We start from the raw sequence: 23,273 nt of genomic DNA on the forward strand, positions 1-23,273 counted from the left end.
CATTTTGCAGATGCTAAATATTTTTTTCTGTGGAACAAACAAGAAATAAGACAAAAAACCCCCCAGAAAACTAGAGCGTGCATAACTATTCACCCCTGCAAACTCAATACTTTGTAGAGCCACCTTTTGCAGCAATTACAGCTGCAAGTCTCTTGGGGTATGTCTCTATAAGCTTCGCACATCGAGCCACTGGGATTTTTGCCCATTCTTCAAGGCAAAACTGCTCCAGCTCCTTCAAGTCGGATGGGTTCCGCTGGTGTACAGCAATCTTTAAGTCCTACCACAGATTCTCAATTGGCTTGAGGTCTGGGCTTTGACTAGGCCATTCCAAGACATTTAAATGTTTCCCCTTAAACCACTCGAGTGTTGCTTTAGCAGTATGCTTAGGGTCATTGTCCTGCTGGAAGGTGAACCTCCATCCCAGTATCAAATCTCTGGAAGACTGAAACAGTTTTCCCGCAAGAATTTCCATGTATTTAGCGCCATCCATCATTTCTTCAATTCTGACCAGTTTCCCAGTCCCTGCCGCTGGAAAAACATCCCCACAGCATTATGCTGCCAGCATCATGCTTCACTGTGATGGCGTTGGTGTTCTCGGGGTAATGAGAAGTGTTGGGTTTGTGTCTGACATAGCGTTTTCCTTGATGGCCAAAAAGCTCAATTTTAGTCTCATCTGATCAGAGTACCTTCTTCCATATGTTTGGAGAGTCTCCCACATGCCTTTTGGTGAACACCAAATGTGTTTACTTATTTTTTTCTTTAAGCAATGGCTTTTTTCTGGCCACTCTTCCATAAAACCCAGCTCTGTGGAGTGTACGGCTTAAAGTGGTCCTATGGACAGATACTCCAATCTCTGCTGTGGAGCTTTGCAGCTCCTTCAGGGTTATATTTGGTATCTTTGTTGCCTCTCTGATTAATGCCCTCCTTGCCTGGTCTGTGAGTTTTGGTGGGCAGCCCTCTCTTGGCAGGTTTATTGTGGTGCCATATTCTTTCCATTTTTTAATAATGGATTTAATGGTGCTCTGTGGGATGTTCAAAGTTTCTGATATTTTTTTATAACCCAACCCTGATTTGTACTTCTCCACAACTTTGTCCCTGAACTGTTTGGAGAGGTCCTTGGTCCTCATGGTGCCGCTTGCCTGGTGGTGCCCCTTGCTTTGTGGTGTTGCAGACTCTGGGGCCTTTCAGAACAGGTGTGTATATATACTGAGATCATGTGACAGATCATGTGACACTTAGATTTCACACAAGTGGACTTTATTTAACTAATTATGTGACTTCTGAAGGTAATTGGTTGCACCAAATCTATTTAGGGGCTTCATAGCAAAGGGGGTGAATACATGTTATTTTTTTCATTTCACTTCACCACTTTTGATTTGATGTCCATTACATAATAAAAATGAATTTAAATTACAGGTTGTATTGCAGCAAAATAGGAAAAGCGCCAAGGGGAAGGAATACTTTTGCAAGGCACTGTGTGTGTGTGTGTGTGTGTGTATGTGTGTGTGTGTGTGCGTGCGTGCGTGCGTGCGTGCGTGCGTTTGTGCGTGCGTAAAACAGTTTAAAACTGTGACCTTGAGAATAGGAGACTGCTGGGTGACTTACTAGGGTGCCGTCTCCCCACTGCCATAGTTCTCAATATTGATGGCTGCTGTGATTCCACAGATGATGAAGGGCACTCCGCCACTGACTAAATAAAACCTGAGGGGAGAGAGAAAGAGAGTGACAAAAAAATAAACGTTACAACTCCAATATCCTCTATTTTCTGGGCTGTAATTTAGTAATCAATAGCAGTGAGCGAGAGCGAGAGACACAAAAAGAAGAGTGAGACCTGAGGATGTGCTTCTCTCTGTATGCCAGCCTGGGTTGTAGACTGGAGATGGAGAGAAAGAGAAAAGGAAAGGGAGAGAAAATAAGAGACAGTTAAGAGAAAGGTAAAAATGGACCTCCTCCTCTCCTCTTTTCTCTTCTGCGCAGCATTAAAAAACTCTACCGGTCTTCAACATGAAAACAGTTGTGAGGCACAGTATTTCCCGTGACAAGTAGGCAAACAGACGTATTTGTACTGGAGCATGTTCACACAGATTGGTACATCCACTTCTTCTCAAATAGGAGATGTCTCTATTATAGAGTTCTCATTCTTATACCGGGCCGGGCCTCAAATTCAGTGAATTTACTCTGGCCAGGTGGGTTTTGGGCTTGCCGTGCGGCGTTAAGAAAGAAAAAAACTGTGCGTGTCCGAGTATCTTTTAGCCTACTACACCTATCTCTCAGCCGCAGCAGCTGCAGCTGCAGACACTAGCGCCGCCAGGATTCCAATATTAGCTGGGCCAGGGAAATTTATGTCCGTGATTCAACCCATTTTTCTGATGATTGAACTGTTTCAAATTGCGATACAAGTAGGCTTGAGTGCCCTCGGGAGAATGATGATCCACAAGACTACGACAGGCAGTGCATCTCAGTATCAGGAGAAGCCCATATTGCTATAGCGTCTGTTAACGCCGATACATCCTAACAAAATACACCCTATGACTGCCCTGCTAATGTGCCTTTCTGGACCTGGTAACTATCAAATGAAGACCCAAAACTGATCCAAATGTTTTCCTAATTAAACATGCATTCAAAAACACGGGGCTTTTAAGTGATTATTCAAATGTATGTTTGGCAGAAAATTGAGTTATTTATTTATTGTTTAATTATTCAAGGCTCCTTTCTTATTTCATTTATTTATTCTTTAAATGCTTGATTGTATTTAAAGGCACGAATGACTCGTATGCTTTGTAATGACATGAATGAATGATTTATTGGTTATACTGAAGTGGGTTACATTAAGACATAAAACAGGATGCGCTCTCACAGCTCGATGATGGATAGATTATATTAGGCTTAGATTATATTATAAGAGCAAAACAATACACTTGATTTAGGCTACATTATTGCATGCTAAATGTCTGTGATCAGTGATAGATGAGCAAACAAATAAATGAGCTACCACTTCCACTTGCCCAGCCAGATTAATCAATGAACCAAATATACAGATAGAGATTCAGTGAAACAAAATCACATTGATTGATTATCAGACAAGTCACAGGCTTTTGGTCAGGAGTAGGACAAGCTACTATGCAAGTGAAGAGCAAAATCCACTTGTTAATCTTACATAACATGCTAGCAACATTTTCTGATCAGCTAATACAGTGCCTTCGGAGAGTTTTCAGACCCCTTGAATTTTTTCACATTTTCTTAGGTTACTGCCTTATTCTAAAATAGATTTATTTTTTATTCCTCAATCTACTGTACACACATTACCCCATACTGGTTTTTAAAATGTTTGTTAATTTATTAAAAAAATTCTAAACTGAAATATCACATTTACATGTATTCAGACCCTTTACTCAGTACTTTGTTGAAGCACCTTTGGCAGCGATTAAAGCCTTGAGTCTTCTTGGGTATGACACTACAAGCTTGGCACACTAGCTGGGCGTTTCTCCCATTCTTCTCTGCAGATGCTCTCAAGCTTTGTCAGGTTGGATGGGGAGCATTGCTGCACAGCTATAGTCTCTCCAGAGATGTTAGATTGGGTTCAAGTCCGGGCTCTGGCTTGGACACTCAAGGACATTCAGAGACTTGTCCCGAAGCCACTCCTACATTGTCTTGGCTGTGTGCTTAGGGTCGTTGTCCTGTTGGAAGGGAAACCTTCATCCCAGTCTGAGATCCTGAGCGCTCTGGACAGGTTTTCATCAATGATCTCTCTGTACTTTGCGCCGTTCATCTTTCCCTAGATCCTGACTAGTCTCCAAGTCCCTGCAGCTGAAAAACATCCCCACAGCATGATGCTCCCACCACCATACTTCACTGTAGGGATGGTGCCAGGTTTCCCTCAGACATGACGCTTGGCATTCAGGCCAAAGAGTTCAATCTTGGTTTCATCAGACCAGAGAATCTTGTTTCTCATGGTCTGAGAGTCTTTAGGTGCCTTTTCGCAAACTTCAAGCGGGCTGTCATGTGCCTTTTACTCTACCATAAATTCCTGATTGGTGGAGACGGAGAGATGGTTGTCCTTCTGGAAGTTTCTCCCATCTCCACAGAGGAACTCTGGAGCTCTGTTAGAGTGACCATCGGGTTCATGGTCACCTCCCTGACCAAGAACCAGCTCTAGGAAGAGTCTTGGTCGTTCAAATTTCTTCCATTTAAGAATTATGGAGGCCACTGTGTTCTTGGCTACGTTCAATGCTGTATAATTTTTGTACCCTTCCCCAGATCTGAGCCTCGACACAATCCTGTCCTGGAGCGCTACAGACAATTCCTTCGACCTTATGGCTTGGTTTTTTCTGGGACCTTATATAGATAGGTGTGTGCTTTTTAAAATCATGTCCAGTCAATTCAATTTACCACAGGTGGAATCCAATCAAGTTGTAGAAATATCTTATGGATGCTCAATGGAAACAGGATGCACATGAGCTCAATTTCGAGTCTCATAGAAATGGGTCTGAATACTTATGTAAATAAGGTATTTCAGTTTTTTTTATATTTAATACATTTGAAAACATTTCTAAAAACCTGTTTTTCGCTTTATCATTATGGGGTATTTTGTGTAGATTGCTGAAGATTTTTTTGATTTAACGCATTTTAGAATAAGGCTATAACGTACCAAAATGTGGAAAAAGTCAAGAGGTCTGAAAACTTTCCCAATGCACTATATATGTGCAAACTATACTGAACAAAAATGTAAACGCAACATGCAACAATTTAAAAGATTTTACTGAGTTGCAGTTCATATAAAAAATCTGTCAATGGAAATAAATTCATTAGGCCCTAATCTATGGATTTCACATGACTGGGAATACAGATATGCATCTGTTGGTTACAGATACCTTAACAAAAAGGTAGGGGTGTGGATCAGAAAACCAGTCAGTATCTTGTGTGACCACCCTTTGCCTCATGCAGCGTGACACATCTGCTTCGCATAGAGTTGATCAGGCTGTTGATTGTGGCTTGTGGAATGTTGTCCCACTCCCCTTCAATGGCTGTGCGAAGTTGCTATATATTGGCAGGAACTTTAACATGCTGTCGTATACGTCGATCCAGAGCATCCCAAACGTGTTCAATGGGTGACATGTCTGGTGAGTATGCAGACCATGGAAGAACTGGGACATTTTCAGCTTCCAGGAATTGTGATCCTTGCGACATGGGGCCGTGCATTATCATGCTGAAACATGATGTAACCACACACGACTATTGCTTTCAATTAGTATAATGGTTGGATAAGACATTGGGAGTTTCACTATAAGCAAGAATTTCATACATGCCTTCAATTGCATTAACCTACTTTATTAAAAAAATTTGTCATTCAGTTGATCACAACTAAAGGTATGTTTGCCTCTCTCTGAGCTTTTTCTAGGCCCATTGGCTGTTTCCTCGTCTCCTCACGCCTCTGCTGCCCGCCTTTGCTGCATTGTTCTCAACATCAGTTTAAATCAATATACAGTTTTCTAGAAATCTGCCTTTTTTGGGGGGGTTCGGGCTCATTTAATTTCTGTGGTGTTGGACTGGGACTGGGCTTCAGCTCACCAGGCTTGGGTTGGACCAGACTCTGATTTTCAGGCCCGATGAGAACTGTACTGCTTGAGATATTTTCCTTTCACTGCTTCAGCTCTGGATAAAACACAATAGCAAGAACATGCAGTCCCCATCCTCTTTCCCTCTGTCTGTCTTGCTCTCTCTCCATCTCTACCCTTTACCCCACCCCTTCTCTCCCCACCTCCCTCCCTCTCCCCTTATACTGCGCCCATCCCAAAATTCAATTACAATCAATGTGTGTGTGTGTGGGCAGGTGGAAGCGGGGGCATTACCGGGGCTGTCAGTGTCTGGGTGGAGTGATTCCCTCAGGACACTCTTCCAACAGAAAGTCATTTACACACATGTCAAGGAGATAAGCATAAAGACGAGAGGACTAGTGGATGTTAAAGCCTAGTGCTTTTTGACCCCTATTCCCCCCTCTCTATCTACAACCCAGCCAGGCTAACCATGCCAGCACACAGAGGAATATATTCCCAGGTAGGTCTCTCTCTCTCTCTCTCTTACGCGAATGCTCTCACTCACTCTGCCCTTTTTATGCTCTCTCTCTCCTCTCTTTCTCGCTCGCTCTCATTTTGCAGTGCTCTCCTTCATTGTTGGAATCCTTAATTGGTAAAACTGCCATGTCCATTTGCGATATTAAAACAACAAAGAAGTTACTATAAACAACAAACACCCCCCAAAACTTTACCATGTTGGGCAACGCTCCTCACCTCCGCTTTCTCAACAAAACAAAAACAATAATGGCCGTGGGGCAGACAGTGGCGCTGTTTTCCCTACTGCGGACTCCATCTTTAAAATAAAATGGCAGACAGTGCAGAGGGCGGGCACTTTTGAGTTAAGTTTTGGGAAGCAGCAGCAATCATCAACTGATATAAATAGACAGCCAAAGCCCCTGGAGCGAGAAGTGCCTCCTCCCTCTCTCCTCTGACTATGTGCTGTCCTCTCTCTCTCTTCGTCTGGCCCTGGATATACTATGGGGAGTGGAGTACTCAGGCCTGTCCACATGTTGTGACATTTACTGCTGATGGAGTAAACTGGTGGAAAAACAGCTGCATTGTGTGGTTGTTGTGCTGCTTACTGTAACTCACTCTATTTTTGGAGACATAATATTGATGCACGCACTGTATACTGTAAGGTGTCCAATCAAAAACACATATTATGACCAATAGGTAAAATAATGTTAATTGTGTAGATAATCCTCCAAGAAAACCAGTTGTCCAAACCTCATGTCTCTATCATAATCCGTTCAAAAGTTATTGGAGGTTTTACATATGCAGGATGGCTGGAATTAGAGTGATTAAATCAATGGAGACCAGATCAAAAAAGTGGTCAAAACTGAGGAAAATCGCGTCAGCTAGGCTGGATTCTGTGCAAGAACGAATGCAACTGGCTACCTGACAGACTCACTTTCCCATTGAACTCGTCATCTTTCTTCTCCAATCCGCAGGACATAAAACAATACAAAGATGGTTATCGATTTTGAATTTCAACCATAATATTTTCATATTTGAATGTACACTTTTCATATTCATTCAAAATTCCTGTTCTTTTTCGAAGATGTCAACGGCGTACTGAGCCTGTACCAAGCTTTTTATTTTCAAATCCTTTTACATTTAATTCAGTTCATGTCATGCTAATTTTACTTTTTGCGACCCACGGAAACAACTTTGAAGACTACGACCACAAAATGTAAAATCCTCTAAAGTTGTTATGAGAAACCTGCCCCGCTATGTCAACTGAGCTCGGTGCTTATTATGGGATGTATTAGGTTACAAAATCTGACTTTTTGGATATAAACTTAATGATACAATATGTTAGAGAAAGACCCCACTGCACGTTTCAGAAAATGAAAAATCATATTTGTCTTGGTAAAATGTATTTAATAACGTAAGGAAGTGAAATTTCATTGCCAAAGTGCATTTTCATCCACTCAGGTGAAAGCGCCACCACTAAAAGTTTATTATATATACAAAAGTATGTGGACACCCCTAAGTGGATTCGGCTATTTCAGCCACACCCGTTGCTGACAGGTGTATAAAATCGAGCATACAGCCATGCAATCTCCACAGACAAACATTGACAGTAGAATGACCTTACTGAAGAGCTCAGTTACTTTCAACGTGGCACCGTCATAGGAAGCCACCTTTCCAACAAGTCAGTTCGTCAAAAATGTCTGCCCGATCAAATGTAAGTGCTGTTATTGTGAAGTGGAAACGTCTAGGAGCCACAACAGCTCAGCCGCGAAGTGGTATGCCACAAAAGCTCACAGAACAGGACCACCAAGTGCTGAAACACGTCCCGCATAAAAATCGTCTGTCCTTGGTTGCAACACTCACTACCGAATTCCAAACTGCCTCTGGAAGCAACGTCAGCACAAGAACTGTTCGTCGGGAGCTTCACAACAGGGGTTTCCATGGCCGAGCAGCTGCACACAAGCCTAAGATCACCATGCACAATGTCAAGCGTCGGCTAAGGTGGTGTAGAGCTCGCTGCCATTGGACTCTGGAGCAGTGGAAATGCGTTCTCTGGTGTGATGAATCATGCTTCCCCATCTGACAGTCTAACAGACAAATCTGGGTTTGCCGGATGCCAGGATAACACTACCTGCCCCAATGCATAGTGCCAAATGTAAAGTTTGGTGGAGGAGGAATAATGGTCTGGAGCTGTTTTTCATGGTTTGGGATAGGCATTTTTACTTCCAGTAAAGGGAAATCTTAACGCTACAGCATACAATGACATTCTAAATTATTCTGTGCTTCCAATTTTGTGGCAACAGTTTGGGGAAGGCCCTTTCCTGTTTCAGCATGATAATGTCCCCGTGCACAAAGTGAGGTCCATACAGAAATGGTTTGTCGAGATCGGTGTGGAAGGACTGTGCTGGCTTGCACAGCGCCCTGACCTCACCTCAACCCCATTGGAACGCCGACTGCAAACCAGGCTTAATCGCTCAACATCAGTTCCCAACCTCACTAGTGCTCTTGTGGCTGAATGGAAGCAAGTCCTCGCAGCAATGTTCCAACATCTGTGGAAAGTCTTCCCAGAAGAGTGGAGGCTGTTATAGCAGCAAAGGGGGGACCAACTCCATATTAATGCTCATGATTTTGGAATGAGATGGTCAACGAGCAGGTATCCACATACTTTTGGTAATGTAGTATATTACAGATACTAAAAGTATTACTGTATTGCAAAAAAATATATATTAGCCAGTTCCACGGCTATTTTTAACAAAGTAAAGTCAGGTTTCAGTGAGTACCCTTTCTTCTCTATAGTGTGTAGCAATTAGGCTTGGGCAGTGTAGTGTATATACCGCATACCGGGGTATTTGGAAAAAGCCACGGGATGGTTTTTCAATACTATTCTTTTAAGTTTTTCAATACATTTGAAGATTTGTAGCTACTTTTTAAGTTAATACCTGCAGGAGATGAAGTAGATTGTGTTCTTCATTTCACCTGTCATATTATTTTACATTATGAAGCTTACCATAATTCCCCAGAACAGTTGAGCCATCACTTGTCTGTTTGTAAATAGCACAGCGGGAGAAAGCAGGAGTCCAAAGCATTGTATATCTATCGCCTAGTCTCTGTGATGAAGTTGCACTGTATACAATTCACTACTAAATGTTTGCCATCAGATATCTTATAATGACTTTCTGCCAGAAGTCAAAGAGATCTGGATGACTTATCTCTACAGTGTATGCTTTTATAACTTTATGAGCTGGATTTTCCTGTCTTTGCAATTATTTTATGTTTGTTTTCGCTCATTAGCATTTAGCTAACAGTGTCTACGTATCTATGCTAATTTTGTTAGCATTCTGGGAATAGAGGCCCAATCTGCTCCGCCACATTATCTCATTCTCTAATAGCACTAGGATGACAGACAGCAGCCCCCAGAATATTTCATAAAGCCCCCTCCCTGTGCAGTGCAGGTGGTTGAGGATCTGCCTGTGTGGAGAGTGTGAAGAGAGGCTGAGGGTCCTTATCCAGCAAGGTCTTTGTCCTCAATGACTTTCACTGGCATCCAGCTGCTATGGTTCATGGAGGAATGTGCACTGAATAATGTTTATATTATAGGCTACCTGTAATTACTATACTGTACTATACAATACCTTACAGGAGGGTGTAATCCCAACACCAAACTGATACCATAAACAGACGTGCCAAGAACATCCAGGGAACTTAATGTGCTAGCTGGGAAGTTACTTCAGCACTTGCCATTTATTACTTTTCTATGTTCATTAATTATTTTGTGACTTTGAATATTCAAAAGTGCTCTTGAGAAAAGTGTCTTGAGTAAAGTGTCAGAGCCTGAGGCAACAGATCTTAAGAATACAATGACATTGAGATTTTACGGTAAACCTGGTGTTGGTGTGCTATCTGTCTGTCTGTCTGTCTCCATCGGCACGTGTGTCAACCTCTCTTAGTCTAACAGGCTTTCCTGTGGGATTTGCTCAAATTGAGTTACACAGCACATACACAGCACCTTCCTTCATCGAGCAAAGAGTGTCTGTCTCCCTCTGTCCCAAAGCTGATCCTCTTAAATGTGCCAAACACGGTGAGTAAGCAGAAATATAAATAAATATATAAATAAAAAGAACACCGGAAGCGACGTTAAACCTGATGTGTGAATCTAAGCGAATATGAATTAACCCTTTACATTCGTGGAAATGGGCTTATATGGATATAGGGCCCACAATAAGATATAAAAGGCATGTGCATGACCATGGCAGCTATTAAAAGACAACCCTTTGGAGAATATAGGGAAATTATCAGACCAAAGGTGAGGATAGTTCACCTGCATTAAGACTGAATCCATACATTACACTGTTGATTGTATGTGCATTATACATTTACTGTACTTTTCACAACATTTGTCAATAACGAAATCTGAAAATACTCTTGCTTCAATCAGTAAAATAACAAGAATATTCATCGAAATGTTGGGGTAGGGTGCAATATACCTTTACATACACCTTAGCCAAATATACTGCTCCAAAAAATAAAGGGAACACTTAAACAACACATCCTAGATCTGAATGAAAGAAATAATCTAATTAAATACTTTTTTCTTTACATAGTTGAATGTGCTGACAACAAAATCACACAAAAAGAATCAATGGAAATCCAATTTATCAACCCATGGAGGTCTGGATTTGGAGTCACACTCAAAATTAAAGTGGAAAACCACACTACAGGCTGATCCAACTTTGATGTAATGTCCTTAAAACAAGTCAAAATGAGGCTCAGTAGTGTGTGTGGCCTCCACGTGCCTGTATGACCTCCCTACAACGCCTGGGCATGCTCCTGATGAGGTGGCGGATGGTCTCCTGAGGGATCTCCTCCCAGACCTGGACTAAAGCATCCGTCAACTCCTGGACAGTCTGTGGTGCAACGTGGCGTTGGTGGATGGAGCGAGACATGATGTCCCAGATGTGCTCAATTGGATTCAGGTCTGGGGAATGGGCGGGCCAGTCCATAGCATCAATGCCTTCCTCTTGCAGGAACTGCTGACACACTCCAGCCACATGAGGTCTAGCATTGTCTTGCATTAGGAGTAACCCAGGGCCAACCACACCAGCATATGGTCTCACAAGGGGTCTGAGGATCTCATCTCGGTACCTAATGGCAGTCAGGCTACCTCTGGCGAGCACATGGAGGGCTGTGCGGCCCCCCAAAGAAATGCCACCCCACACCATGATTGACCCACCATCAAACCGGTCATGCTGGAGGATGTTGCAGGCAGCAGAACATTCTCCACGGTGTCTCCAGACTCTGTCACATCTGTCACGTGCTCAGTGTGAACCTGCTTTCATCTGTGAAGAGCACAGGGCGCCAGTGGCGAATTTGCCAATCTTGGTGTTCTCTGGCAAATGCCAAACATCCTGCACGGTGTTGGGCTGTAAGCACAACCCCCACCTGTGGACATCGGGCCCTCATACCACCCTCATGGAGTCTGTTTCTGACCGTTTGAGCAGACACATGCACATTTGTGGCCTGCTGGAGGTCATTTTGCAGGGCTCTGGCAGTGCTCCTCCTGCTCCTCATTGCACAAAGGCGGAGGTAGCGGTCCTGCTGCTGGGTTGTTGCCCTCCTACGACCTCCTCCACATCTCCTGATGTACTGGCCTGTCTCCTGGTAGCGCCTCCATGCTCTGGACACTACGCTGACAGACACAGCAAACCTTCTTGCCACAGCTCGCATTGATGTGCCATCCTGGATGAGCTGCACTACCTGAGCCACTTGTGTGGGTTGTAGACTCCGTCTCATGCTACCACTAGAGTGAAAGCACCGCCAGCATTCAAGAATGACCAAAACATCAGCCAGGAAGCATAGGAACTGAGAAGTGGTCTGTAGTCCCCACCTGCAGAACCACTCCTTTATTGGGGGTGTCTTGCTAATTGCCTATAATTTCCACCTGTTGTCTATTCCATTTGCACAACAGCATGTGAAATGTATTGTCAATCAGTGTTGCTTCCTAAGTGGACAGTTTGATTTCACAGAAGTGTGATTGACTTGGAGTTACATTGTGTTGTTTAAGTGTTCCCTTTATTTTATTGAGCAGTGTACATTTAACTCAGTTTTTCACAATTCCTGACATTTGATCCTAGTAAAAATTCCCTCTCTTAGGTCAGTTAAGATCACCACTTTATTTTTAGAATGTGAAATGTCAGAATAATAGTAGAGTGAATGATTTATTTCAGCTTTTATTTCCTTCATCACATTCCCAGTGGGTCAGAAGTTTGCATACACTCAATTAGTATTTGGTAGCAATGCCTTTAAATCGTTTAACTTGGGTCAAAGGTTTCAGGTAGCCTTCTACAAGCTTCCCAGAAAAAGTTGGGTGAATTTTGGCCCATTCCTCCTGACAGAGCTGGTGTAACAGAGTCAGGTCTCCTTGCTCGCACACGCTTTTTCAGTTCTGCCCACAAATCTTCTCTAGGTTTGAGGTCAGGGCTTTGTGATGGCCACTCCAATACCTTGACTTTGTTGTCCTTAAGCCATTTTGCCACAACTTTGGAAGTATGCTTGGGGTCATTGTCCATTTGGAAGACCCATTTGCGACCAAGCTTTAACTTCCTGACTGATGTCTTGAGATGTTTCTTCAATATATCCACATAATTGTCCCTCCTCATGATGATTTCTATTTTGTGAAGTGCACCAGTCCCTCCTGCAGCAAAGCACCCCCACAACATGATGCTGCCACCCCCGTGCTTCACGGTTGGGATGGTGTTCTTCGGCTTGCAAGCCTCCCCGTTTTTCCTCCAAACGAAACGATGGTCATTATAGCCAAACAGTTCTATTTTTGTTTCATCAGACCAGAGGACAATTCTCCAAAAAGTACGATCTTTGTCCCCATGTGGCTTTTTTATGGCGGTTTTGGGTCAGTGGCTTCTGAGCGGCCTTTCAGGTTATGTCGATATAGGACTCATTTTACTGTGGATATAGATACTTTTGTACCTGTTTCCTCCAGCATCTTCACAAGGTCCTTTGCTGTTCTGGGATTGACTTGCACTTTTCGCACCAAAGTACGTTCATCTCTAGGAGACAGAACACATCTCCTTCCTGAGCGGTATAACGGCTGTGTTTTCCCATGGTGTTTATACTTGCATACTATTGTTTGTACAGATGAACGTGGTACCTTCAGGTATTTAGAAATTGCTCCCAAGGATGAACCAGACTTGTGGAGGTCTACAATTTTTTTTCTGAGATCTTGGCTGATTGCTTTTGATTTTCCCATGATGTTAAACAGAGGCACTGGGTTTGAAGGTAGGCCTTGATATACATCCACAGGTAAACCTCCAATTGACTCAAATGATGTCAATTAGCGTATCAGAAGCTTCTAAAGCCATGACATCATTTTCTGGAATTCTCCAAGCTGTTTAAAGGCACAGTCAACTTAGTGTATGTAAACTTCTGACCCACTGGAATTGTGATACAGTAAATTATAAGTGAAATAATCTGTCTGTAAACAATTGCTGGAAAAATTACTTGTGTCATGCACAAAGTAGATGTCCTAACTGACATGCCAAAACTATAGTTTATTAACAGGAAATTTGTGGAGTGGTTGAAAAACGAGTTTTAATGACTCCAACCTAAGTGTATGTAAACTTCCGACTTCAACTGTAGGTCTAACTCCAAGTGGCCACACACCTTTCAAACTCTGCACAGCTCCTAAGTAAATTCAATGCACTTTAATGAATCAAGGAAAGTGCCTTCAACTATGAGGTGCCTTTTTTTCTAGCTCTGCTAGCTTTGCCGTTGAGAAGCGGAAGCAAGCACACTTCATTTGAAAGCTTATTCTATTGCCAACATTAGTAGCTGTTTTAGAATATCATCTTACAGAGTTAGGCTTTCAAAAGGCACTTCAGACAAACATATTGTAATTTTGTTGCGCATAGAACGGGATCACGAGTGCATTCAAGTGCGTGTTCCACAACTAATTCTCTTCACAATACAACAGATATTCTCATTCTGTTCAGGCCAACTCAGGGTAAGATGCATGTCATCCTTGTAACTATACACCAAACATAGCGATCATAAACATTGATACGTCCCATCTTTCAGAGCACATCGACTCCTCTCGATTTACAGCATTCCCCTCAATCAGACAACAAAACATTTGCAAACATAGCCCAATTGGTGGGTGTGATGAGGGAATATTTTTGTTGCACATGGTACACACATTTAGAACAGCCATCAGTTGAAACCCATACACTGCTTAAAAACACTGCAATCCACATTAAGAACCTTATACCAACGGTCAAGCATGGTGGTGGTAATGTGATGGTTTGGGGATACTTTGCTGCCTCAGGAGCTGGACGACCTGCCTTAATAGAAGGAACCATGAATTCTGCTCTGTATCAGAGAATTCTACAGGAGAATGTCAGGCCTTCCGTCTGTGAGCTGAAGCTGATGTGCAGCTGGGTCATGCAGCATGACAATGATCCAAAACACACAATCAAGTCTACATGAAAATGGCAACAAATGTGATGTTTTGGATTGGCCTAGTCAATGTCCCGACTTAATCCCAATTGTGGTGTTGTGGCAGGACTTGAAACAAGCAGTTCATGCTTGAAAACCCACAAAGATCGCTGGGTTAAAGCAATTCTGCATGGAAAAGTGGGCAAGAAGAATTTGGTTGGAGTCATTGCAGCTAAAGGTGGCGCAACCAGTTATTGAGTGTAAGGGGGGCAATTACTTTGTTGTTGTGTCATTGTTGTGTTATTTGTTCACTCAGATTCCCTTTATCTAATATTAGGTTTTGGTTGAAGATCTGATAACATTCAGTATCAAAAAAATGCAAAAGAAGAGAACATTAGAAAGGGAGAAAATACTTTTTCACAGCACTGTATGCTGATGATTCAACCTTAAATGCGTCAGCAACCATAGCTAGTGAAATCACTACAACCCTAAACAAAGAGTTGCAGTCAGTTTTAGAATGGGTGGTCAGTAATAAACTAGTCCTGAACATCTCTGAAACTAAGAGCATTGTATTTGGTATAAATCCTTCACTAAGTTCAGGACCTAAGCTGAATCTGATCACGAATAATGTGGCAAATGAGAAAATTGAGGAGACTAAATTACTCGGTGTTTCCTGGGATTGTAAACTGTCATGGTCAAAACATATTGATTGAATGGTTGTAAAGATTGGGAGAGGTCTGTCCAAGATTTTTTTTACACCACAATCCACAAAGCAGGTCCTGCAGGCTCTACTTTTATCTGGATTATTGCCCAGTCATATGGTGGACCTAGAGAAACTGCAGCTTGCCCAGAACAGAACAGCACGTCTTGCTCTTCACTGTAATCAGAGGGCTAACATTGATTGTCACGTCCTGGCCAGTATAAGGGTTAATTGTCATTGTAGTTTGGTCAGGACGTGGCAGAGGGTATTTGGTTTATGTGGTTCGGGGTGGTGTGTTTGTTGTAGGGGATTTGATTTATGTATTCCGGGGTTTTTGGGCACTGTTCCTTGTTTATGTATTTCTATGTTGATCTAGCTGGTTGTATGTCTATGTTTGGTTAATTGGGGTTGGGACTCTCAATTGAAGGCAGGTGTTGTCTATTTGCCTTTGATTGAGAGTCCCATATAGTAGGGTGTGTTTGTTTGTCTTTTGTGGGAGATTGTTTGTGAGCACTGCTTGTTGAGCCTGCCACACTGTTGTTAGTATCATTTATTGTTTTTTTTTTTTCTGTGGATGCCTTACTCTTTTTGTGAATTAAAAGAATGAGTATCCATATACCCGCTGCATTTTGGTCTTCCCTGCAACACCACGACATAATACGTGACATTGATGCTATGCATGCCAGTCTCTCTTGGCTAAAAGTAGAGGAGAGACTGACTGCATCACTACTTATTTTTATGAGAAACATTGTATTATAATTACAAAATGGTTTGCATAGTCAATTTACACACATATCTGACACACACAGTTACCCCACCAGACATGCCACCAGGGGTCTGTCACGCCCTGGCCATAGAGAGGTTTTTGTTCTCTATTTTGGTTAGGCCAGGGTGTGACTAGGGTGGACATTCTATGTCCTTTTTAATTTCTGTTTAGTGTTGTTTACCTGACAGAACTGTTTGGCTGTCGTTATTGGTTTCTTTGTGTTTTCAGTAAAATAAATACATGATGAGCACTCAACACACTGCGCCTTGGTCTACTCCTTTCAACGGCCGTTACAGAACCACCCACCAACAGAAGACCAAGCAGCGTGGATTGTAGCACCGGGGAGAAGGATGGACATGGAAGTCGGAACGTCGATTCTGGGAGGACAAGTTAAGGGAGCTACAGGAGCCTGAGAGGCAGCCCCCCCCAGAAAAAAAATTGGGGGGGGCACACGGGGAGTTGGGGTAAGTCAGGTTGGAGACCTGAGCCAACTCCCCGTGCTTATTATGGGGAGCGACGGATCAAGCAGCCACCCTGTTATGCTGAGTTACGCACTGTGTCACCAATGAGCAGCTATAGCCCGGTGCGGTCGATACGGGCTCCTCAGAGTTGCCGTGCTAGAGTTGGCACTCAGCCAGGGAGAAATGCGCCGGCGCAGCACATCTGGCCATCCCATCCGGCTGACCAACAGTTTCGCCCACCTGCTTCAGAGATTCCTGCTCCTTCATCCTCTACCCTGTCTCCTAAGGGTCCAGCTCAGGGAGTTTCTACTACAGGCCTCTACCCCCTGGGCTCCCTCTCACATTAGGCCTCGAGGGTGTCTCAGGCTCCAGCCCCCCAACCTGCTCGGAGGGCTTCTCTTGATAATGTGAGACCTCCCTCCCCCCCTCTCCCATCAGTCCTCATGGAGGCACAGCCAAGGCCAGACATCCACGGCCATTCACCTTCCTCCAGCTATCATCACGGGTAGTCCCATGGTGAGGCACATCTCGGTTCTTGGAGCAAAAACCTGTGCTACCAGAGGGCTACAGTGAAGGATATCACAGGATTTATTCCGTCCGTCCTACATCAGCAGCCAAGTGCTGTTGCAGTCGTAGTGCATGTGGGATCAAATGATATCAAAAAGGGTAAATCAGAGCAATTGAAACATGATTTTATTGAGCTGATCAACGCCCTGAAAGGCTCTGAAAAGCAGCCTATTATCTCTGGCCCCATGCCGTCGCTGGGTCACGGCTGTAAAAGGTTCAAAAGAGAAGCCCACTGTGGTCTGCTCACACAGTACTATTAGTACAAATGTGAATTCCATAAACTTGAATACCCCTTGGTTTTCAAATCACATCGAGGGCTTGGGCAACCAAAGCCCATGTAGGTCAGTGTAACGCCCTGGCCATAGAGAGGGGTTTTTGTTCTCTATTTTGGTTAGGCCAGGGTGTGACGGGTGGGCGTTTTATGTTTATTTTTCTATGTTGGTTTGTTTCTTTGGTTCGGCCGTGTGTGGCTCTCAATCAGGAACAGCTGTAGTTCGTTGTTGCTGATTGAGAGTCATACATAGGCAGCCTGTTTTTCCTTTGGGGTTTTGTGGGTGATTTATTTTCTGTCTAGGTTTGTGTTAATCCTGACAGGACTGTTTGGCTGTCGTTTCTTTTCGTGTTTTGTTTGTAGTGTTCATTCGTTTATTAAAATCCTTTATGATGAACACATCCTCCACTGCACCTTGGTCTCATTGCGAGACAATCAGTTTATAACATTCGTTACAATCAGTTTATAACATTCCATCATTGGTTACTCTGAGAGTTCCTCATACTGACATTGGCTGCAGCTAGGGTCTTAGCACTTAGCACTTCATATTTTTTTCATATTTTTACATTTAACCTTTATTTAACTAGGCAAGTATCTGGCTTAAAGACTACTGCCACTCTGTTGGCTTAACCTTTATTAACAATGTTAACACTTTTTGGAAGCAAAATATGCTCTACAGAGATTATGGACTCCACCCAAACCATATAGGAGCCTATCCCCTCTCTTCATTATTTCAAGGCTGCGTTAATATATTGATTCGGAAACAGACCAAACCCCGCTCAGGTAATACCTCCCATCCTTTCTAAGCATTGTCGTTGTACTGTTGTCTATACTGCCAGGGGTGTTGTCAGTTGTAATCTTGTACCCATTTGTTTGAACTCCACTCTTAGATCTGCTATTGTTTGCTAGAAAGGGAAGCCCACTATGGTCTGCTCACCCAGCACTATTAGTACAATTATGAATTCCATAAACTTGAATACCCCCTTGGTTTTCAAATCACATAGAGGGCTTGGGCTACCAAAGACCATGTAGGTCAGTTTAGAACATTCCATCATTGGTTACTCTGAGAGTTCCTCATACTGACATTGGCTGCGGCCTCAGGCCCTATTGTGCCAACCTTGGAAAAGTAATTCCAATTTCTACTCTCTCCTCTATTACAAATAGGGGTAGACCATCAGACAGGGCTTGCAACTGCCTATTGAACATAGCTTGTTTGAGTTGGAGACTCCATTTTACTTTAAAAATCGGTGATGCATCTGAACATTAGGAGCTTACTTCCTAAACTGGATTACATCAAGATCTGGGCTATGCAGACGAATACGTACATTCTGCTATTGACTTAAACTTGGTTCTTTGGGGACATTCTAGTCTCTGATATTAATATTGAGGGTTATAATACGTTCAGAGCTGACAGAGGGTAGAGGTGGTGAAGTGGCCATTCTTATAGATATTTATCTGTCTTTATTGAAATCCATTTCCCTTGCCCAAAATTTGAGCTACTATCTTTAAGCCTTTGTCTGGGGAAAAATGTATCCATAACTGTTATAGGGGTCTACCATCCTCCCTCAGATAACCTTTATGCACTCTAGGAGTTAACTCGTTTGTTGTCTTCTTTTACTCAATCAGTAGTTATTACCCTGGGTGACCTAAATTATGTTTGGGAAATGTAGGCTTCAGACAATCTGTCAGGTGCGTCGTAAAAAGTGGACCAAGGCGCAGCGGGTATCGTGCTCATCTTCTTTATTTATTTGGATAAACGTGAACACTTAACAAAAATAACAAACAACGACGAAAAACAGTCCTGTAAGGCTACACAGCTATACATGGAACAACTACCCACGAACACAGTGACAAAAAAAAAAACTACTTAAATATGGCCTCCAATTAGAAGCAACGAAGAACAGCTGCTTCCAATTGAAGGCCAAACCAAACCTGAACATAGAAATAGACTAAATAGACATTCAAACATAGAAATAGACAACATAGAACATTACCCAAAAACCCAAGACACATAAATCAAACACACCCCTGCCACGTCCTGACCATACTATAATAACAAAATGACCCCTTACTGGTCAGGACGTGACACAATCTAAAGGACATGAGTAATGATCTAAACCTAACACAGCTGGTGACTAAGCCTATATGGCCCAACCCTAAAGATCCTTCAAGGTCAAGTCTGAATGATCTTATTCTAACGAATACACAATAAAAATATGTTTCTACTAATGCGTTCGCCCAAGATATTAGTGACCATTGCCCAGTTGTTTGTGTTAGAGATGTAAGAACACAAAAATCTAAGCCTTGTGTCATCCCAAAGAGGAACTTTAAAAACTACATTGGTCTTTTACATGGTCTTTATTTGAGTGACCTTGATTGTATTTCTTTCTGCAGATGTCTTCAATACTATTGTGAATAATCATGCTCCCTTCAAAGAACTAAGGGTTAAAGGTAGGTCGAATGCCTGGTACACTACGGAATTATCAGAAGTAATTCATAAAAGAGATCATGTTTGGGTTAAGGCTAGGAACACAGACTTAGGCCCAGACTGGCAAGCTTTTAAGCAATTGAGGAATCATTGTGTAAGACAAACCAGAAAGGCTAAATCTGATTATTATGTAACCAGTCTTTCGGACTGTAATGGGAACCCGGCTAAATTCTGGAAAATTGTCCAATCCCTGAAGGGTTCTACTTCAGCCTTTCTGCCACAACAAATTAATTCAGACACTGGCCTCAATAAGGGGGAAAATGCCATCATTGATGCATTTAATTATCATTTTAAGCCTATTCACAATGATACTGGTCTGGATGCTGATAGCGGAAACTTGCTGAATGATCAGAAAAATTGGATTACGTTATTGACAGAAAAATAAGTCCTGGATGCTTTGCTAGCAATAGACAACAAAAAATCCACAGGGACCGACCACTTGGATCCTGGTCTGCTTAAGTGTGCAGTGCCCATCCCTATTGGCTCAATACCCCCACATGTTTTATTTAATTAACATTGTTATCAGGAAAAGTATGGAAATCAGCTCTTGTATTGCCAATCCATAAGGGTGGGGATAGTAGTGATCTTAATCATTATCACCCCATTTCAAGGCTTCTTTGTCTAGCTAAGCTACTTATTGAATAAGTTGTCCTCGATAGGCCTGAGCTCTGACACCTGTTCATGGTTTCATGATTATCTTAGTGACAGAACTCAGGCCATCGTGACTGATGGGGTTAAGTCAGAATTTCTTGAAGTGCATAAAGGTGTGCCAAAGAGGTCGATTTTGGGAACTGTTCTCTTCACACCATTGGCCAAACTGTTAAAAATGGTAACTTCATCTATATGCGGATGATACTATTACATATGCTATTGCCCCGACTGTTGATCTGGCTGTGTGAAAACTACAGTCTGATTTTATAGCTATGCAGGAATCCCTTGCTGATTTAAAACTTAATACGGGAAAAACAAAATACAGAATGTTTCAGATGAACTACATGTTCACTCATTAGATGGTTCTCCAATCGAACGTGTCCCGCATATAACTACCTAGGCATTTGGATTGATGAGGATTTGACGATTAAAAAACATATAGATGAGCTGGTTAAGAAGCTAAGATTTAAAGTTGGCTTTTTCTACAGAAACAGATTGTGCCTTTCTCTAAGCAGTAGGAAGAAAATGATTCAGTCAACCTTTTTATCTGTTCTTGATTATGACGATATTGTTTATCAAAGAGCAGCTGCTACTACTCTTAAACCTTTGGATGCCGTCTACCATAGAGCTATTCGTTTTGTTACCGGTGACAGTTTTGATACTCATCACTGCATCCTGTATCCAAAGGTTGGCTGGACGTCTCTAAAGACCCGTAGATCTCTACATTACTCCCTTTCTGTTTACAAGGCCCTACTTCATAAACTTCCGTCTTATCTAACTCTGCTGTTGAGGTTTAGACACATATTGCCTAGCCTGTTCATAGGATTGGTTAACTCTTGTGGTTCCTAGGGTCTCCACCGAGCTACAGTGCTGTGAAAAAGTATTTGCCCCTTTCTGATTTTCTAATTTTTTTGCATATTGTTCATACTGAATGTTATCAGATCTTCAACCAAAACCTAATATTAGATAAAGGGAATCTGAGTTTACAAATATATCTTTTTTAAATCATTAATTGATTTATTTAATTAACAATGTTATGCACCCAATTTCCCTGTGTGAAAAAGTAATTGCCCCCTTACACACAATAACTGGTTGTCACCTTTAGCTGCAATGACTGCAACCACATGCTCCCTGTAGCTGTTGATCAGTCTCTCACATCGCTGTGGAGGAATTTTGGAATTCTTCTTTAACTCAGTGACATTTGTGGTTTTTCAAGCATGAACTGCTCGTTTCAAGTCCTGCCACAACACCTCAATTAGGATTAGGTCTGGACTTTGACTAAGCCATTCCAAAACTTCAAATGTGTTGCTTTTTAGCCATTTTCATGTAGACTTGATTGTGTGTTTTGGATCATTGTCTTGCTGCATGACCCAGCTGCGCTTTAGCTTTAAGTGCGATCGCACTTAAAGTTCTTAAACATTTTACGGATTGACTGACCTTCATGTCTTAAAGTAATGAAGGACTGTCGCTTCTCTTTGGTTATTTGAGCTTTTCTTGCCATAATATGGACTTGATCTTTTACTATCTTTTGTATACCACCCCTACCTTGTCACAACACAACTGATCAAACTGGCTCAAATGCACAAGACACTCCTGTTAATTGAAATGCATTCCAGGTGGCTACAGTACCTCATGAAGCTGGTTGAGAAAATGCCAAGAGTGTGGAAAGCTGTCATCAAGGCAAAGGGTGGCTACTTTAAAGAATCTCAAATAAAAAATATATTTTTATCTATTTAACACTTTTTTTGGTTACTACATGATTCCATATGTGTTATTTCATAGTTGTGATGTCTTCACAATTATTCTAAATGTAGAAAATAGTAAAAACCCTGGAATGAGTAGGTGTGTCCAGACTTTTGACTGGTAATGTATATGTATATTTTGTGTAATGTGTATATTTATGTTGTATTGTGCAGGGCACACTTGAAAAAGAGACTTAGGTCTGAATATGTCTTCCCTGGTAAAATGAAGGTACAAAAAATACCAATAGCCCTAAAAGCTGATATTCAATGCAGGCTCACAGGTCATTGAGGTAACTAGAGCCTTGGGTGGGCACTATGGTAACAGGTTATTGTTTAAGTCTCCTCATTCTTCTTCAGCAGGATAGACACTATTTCCTCTTCTTTCTCTCCTATATTGCTCTTCCCTCTCCCACTCTCTCCCAGCAAAGCAGTCTCAGCTAGAGGACTCAACCAAAACACAAACCAAACCCATTTATCACCATGGAAACCAAACAACTCCCTCTGTCTACCGCAAAGGCGAGAGAGAGAGCGGGCATCTTCAATAGGTACTTAGACTCAAAAAGTGGCAAAAACAGGGAGGGTGAGTATGAGTACCGCTACAGTTTTTACTCTAATGCACCAGCAACCTACTACTTGGCACAGACTCTCAGACTCTCTCCCTATAGTTGAGTTTGGAATATAAATAAATAAATATTTGTCAAATGTTTAACATGTCAGTTTGCAAACCAGCCACGCACAGTCACTGTGACCTGTTATCCTGCCAATGAACCAACAAGTCCTGTGAAATAAAATTTCCCCCGTGGCTTCGCCTTCATTTTCTAAGGTAATATTGATGACAAGTTGCTGAATAATTATCATAAAGGTGATAATGACCATGACGATGCCTATGATGATATTAATAAACACATGCTCCCTGGACAGACGTCACTAGGTATCTTCTCCATCCCTACAGTGCCTTCAGAAATGATTCATACCCCTTGACTTATTCCACATTTTGTTGTGCTACAGTCTGAATTCAAAATTGATTAAATTGGGGGGGTTTTCTCACCCATCACCTCGAATGTATTTCAATTAACAGGTGTGCCTTGTAAAAAGTTAATTTGTGGAATTTCTTTCCATCTTAATGAATTTG

The 23,273-nt window shown here is 42.2% G+C and overlaps 1 protein-coding gene across 1 annotated transcript in view; it reads right to left on the reverse strand.

Moving 5' to 3' along the window:
• adgra1a (adhesion G protein-coupled receptor A1a) overlaps positions 1 to 23,273 on the reverse strand; it is a 67,050-nt gene that overhangs the window by 4,395 nt on the left and 39,382 nt on the right. The window contains exons 6-7 of the mRNA XM_045700742.2: positions 1,832 to 1,873; positions 1,606 to 1,701 (exon numbers count right to left, since the gene is read on the reverse strand). Of these exons, the coding sequence (XP_045556698.1) occupies positions 1,606 to 1,701; positions 1,832 to 1,873 (138 nt within the window). The remainder of the gene's footprint in view (positions 1 to 1,605; positions 1,702 to 1,831; positions 1,874 to 23,273) is intronic.

Source organism: Salmo salar, chromosome 18 (genome assembly GCF_965601325.2).
Source record: "Salmo salar chromosome 18, fSalSal1, whole genome shotgun sequence".
In the NCBI taxonomy this organism is placed as follows: Eukaryota; Metazoa; Chordata; class Actinopteri; order Salmoniformes; family Salmonidae; genus Salmo; species Salmo salar.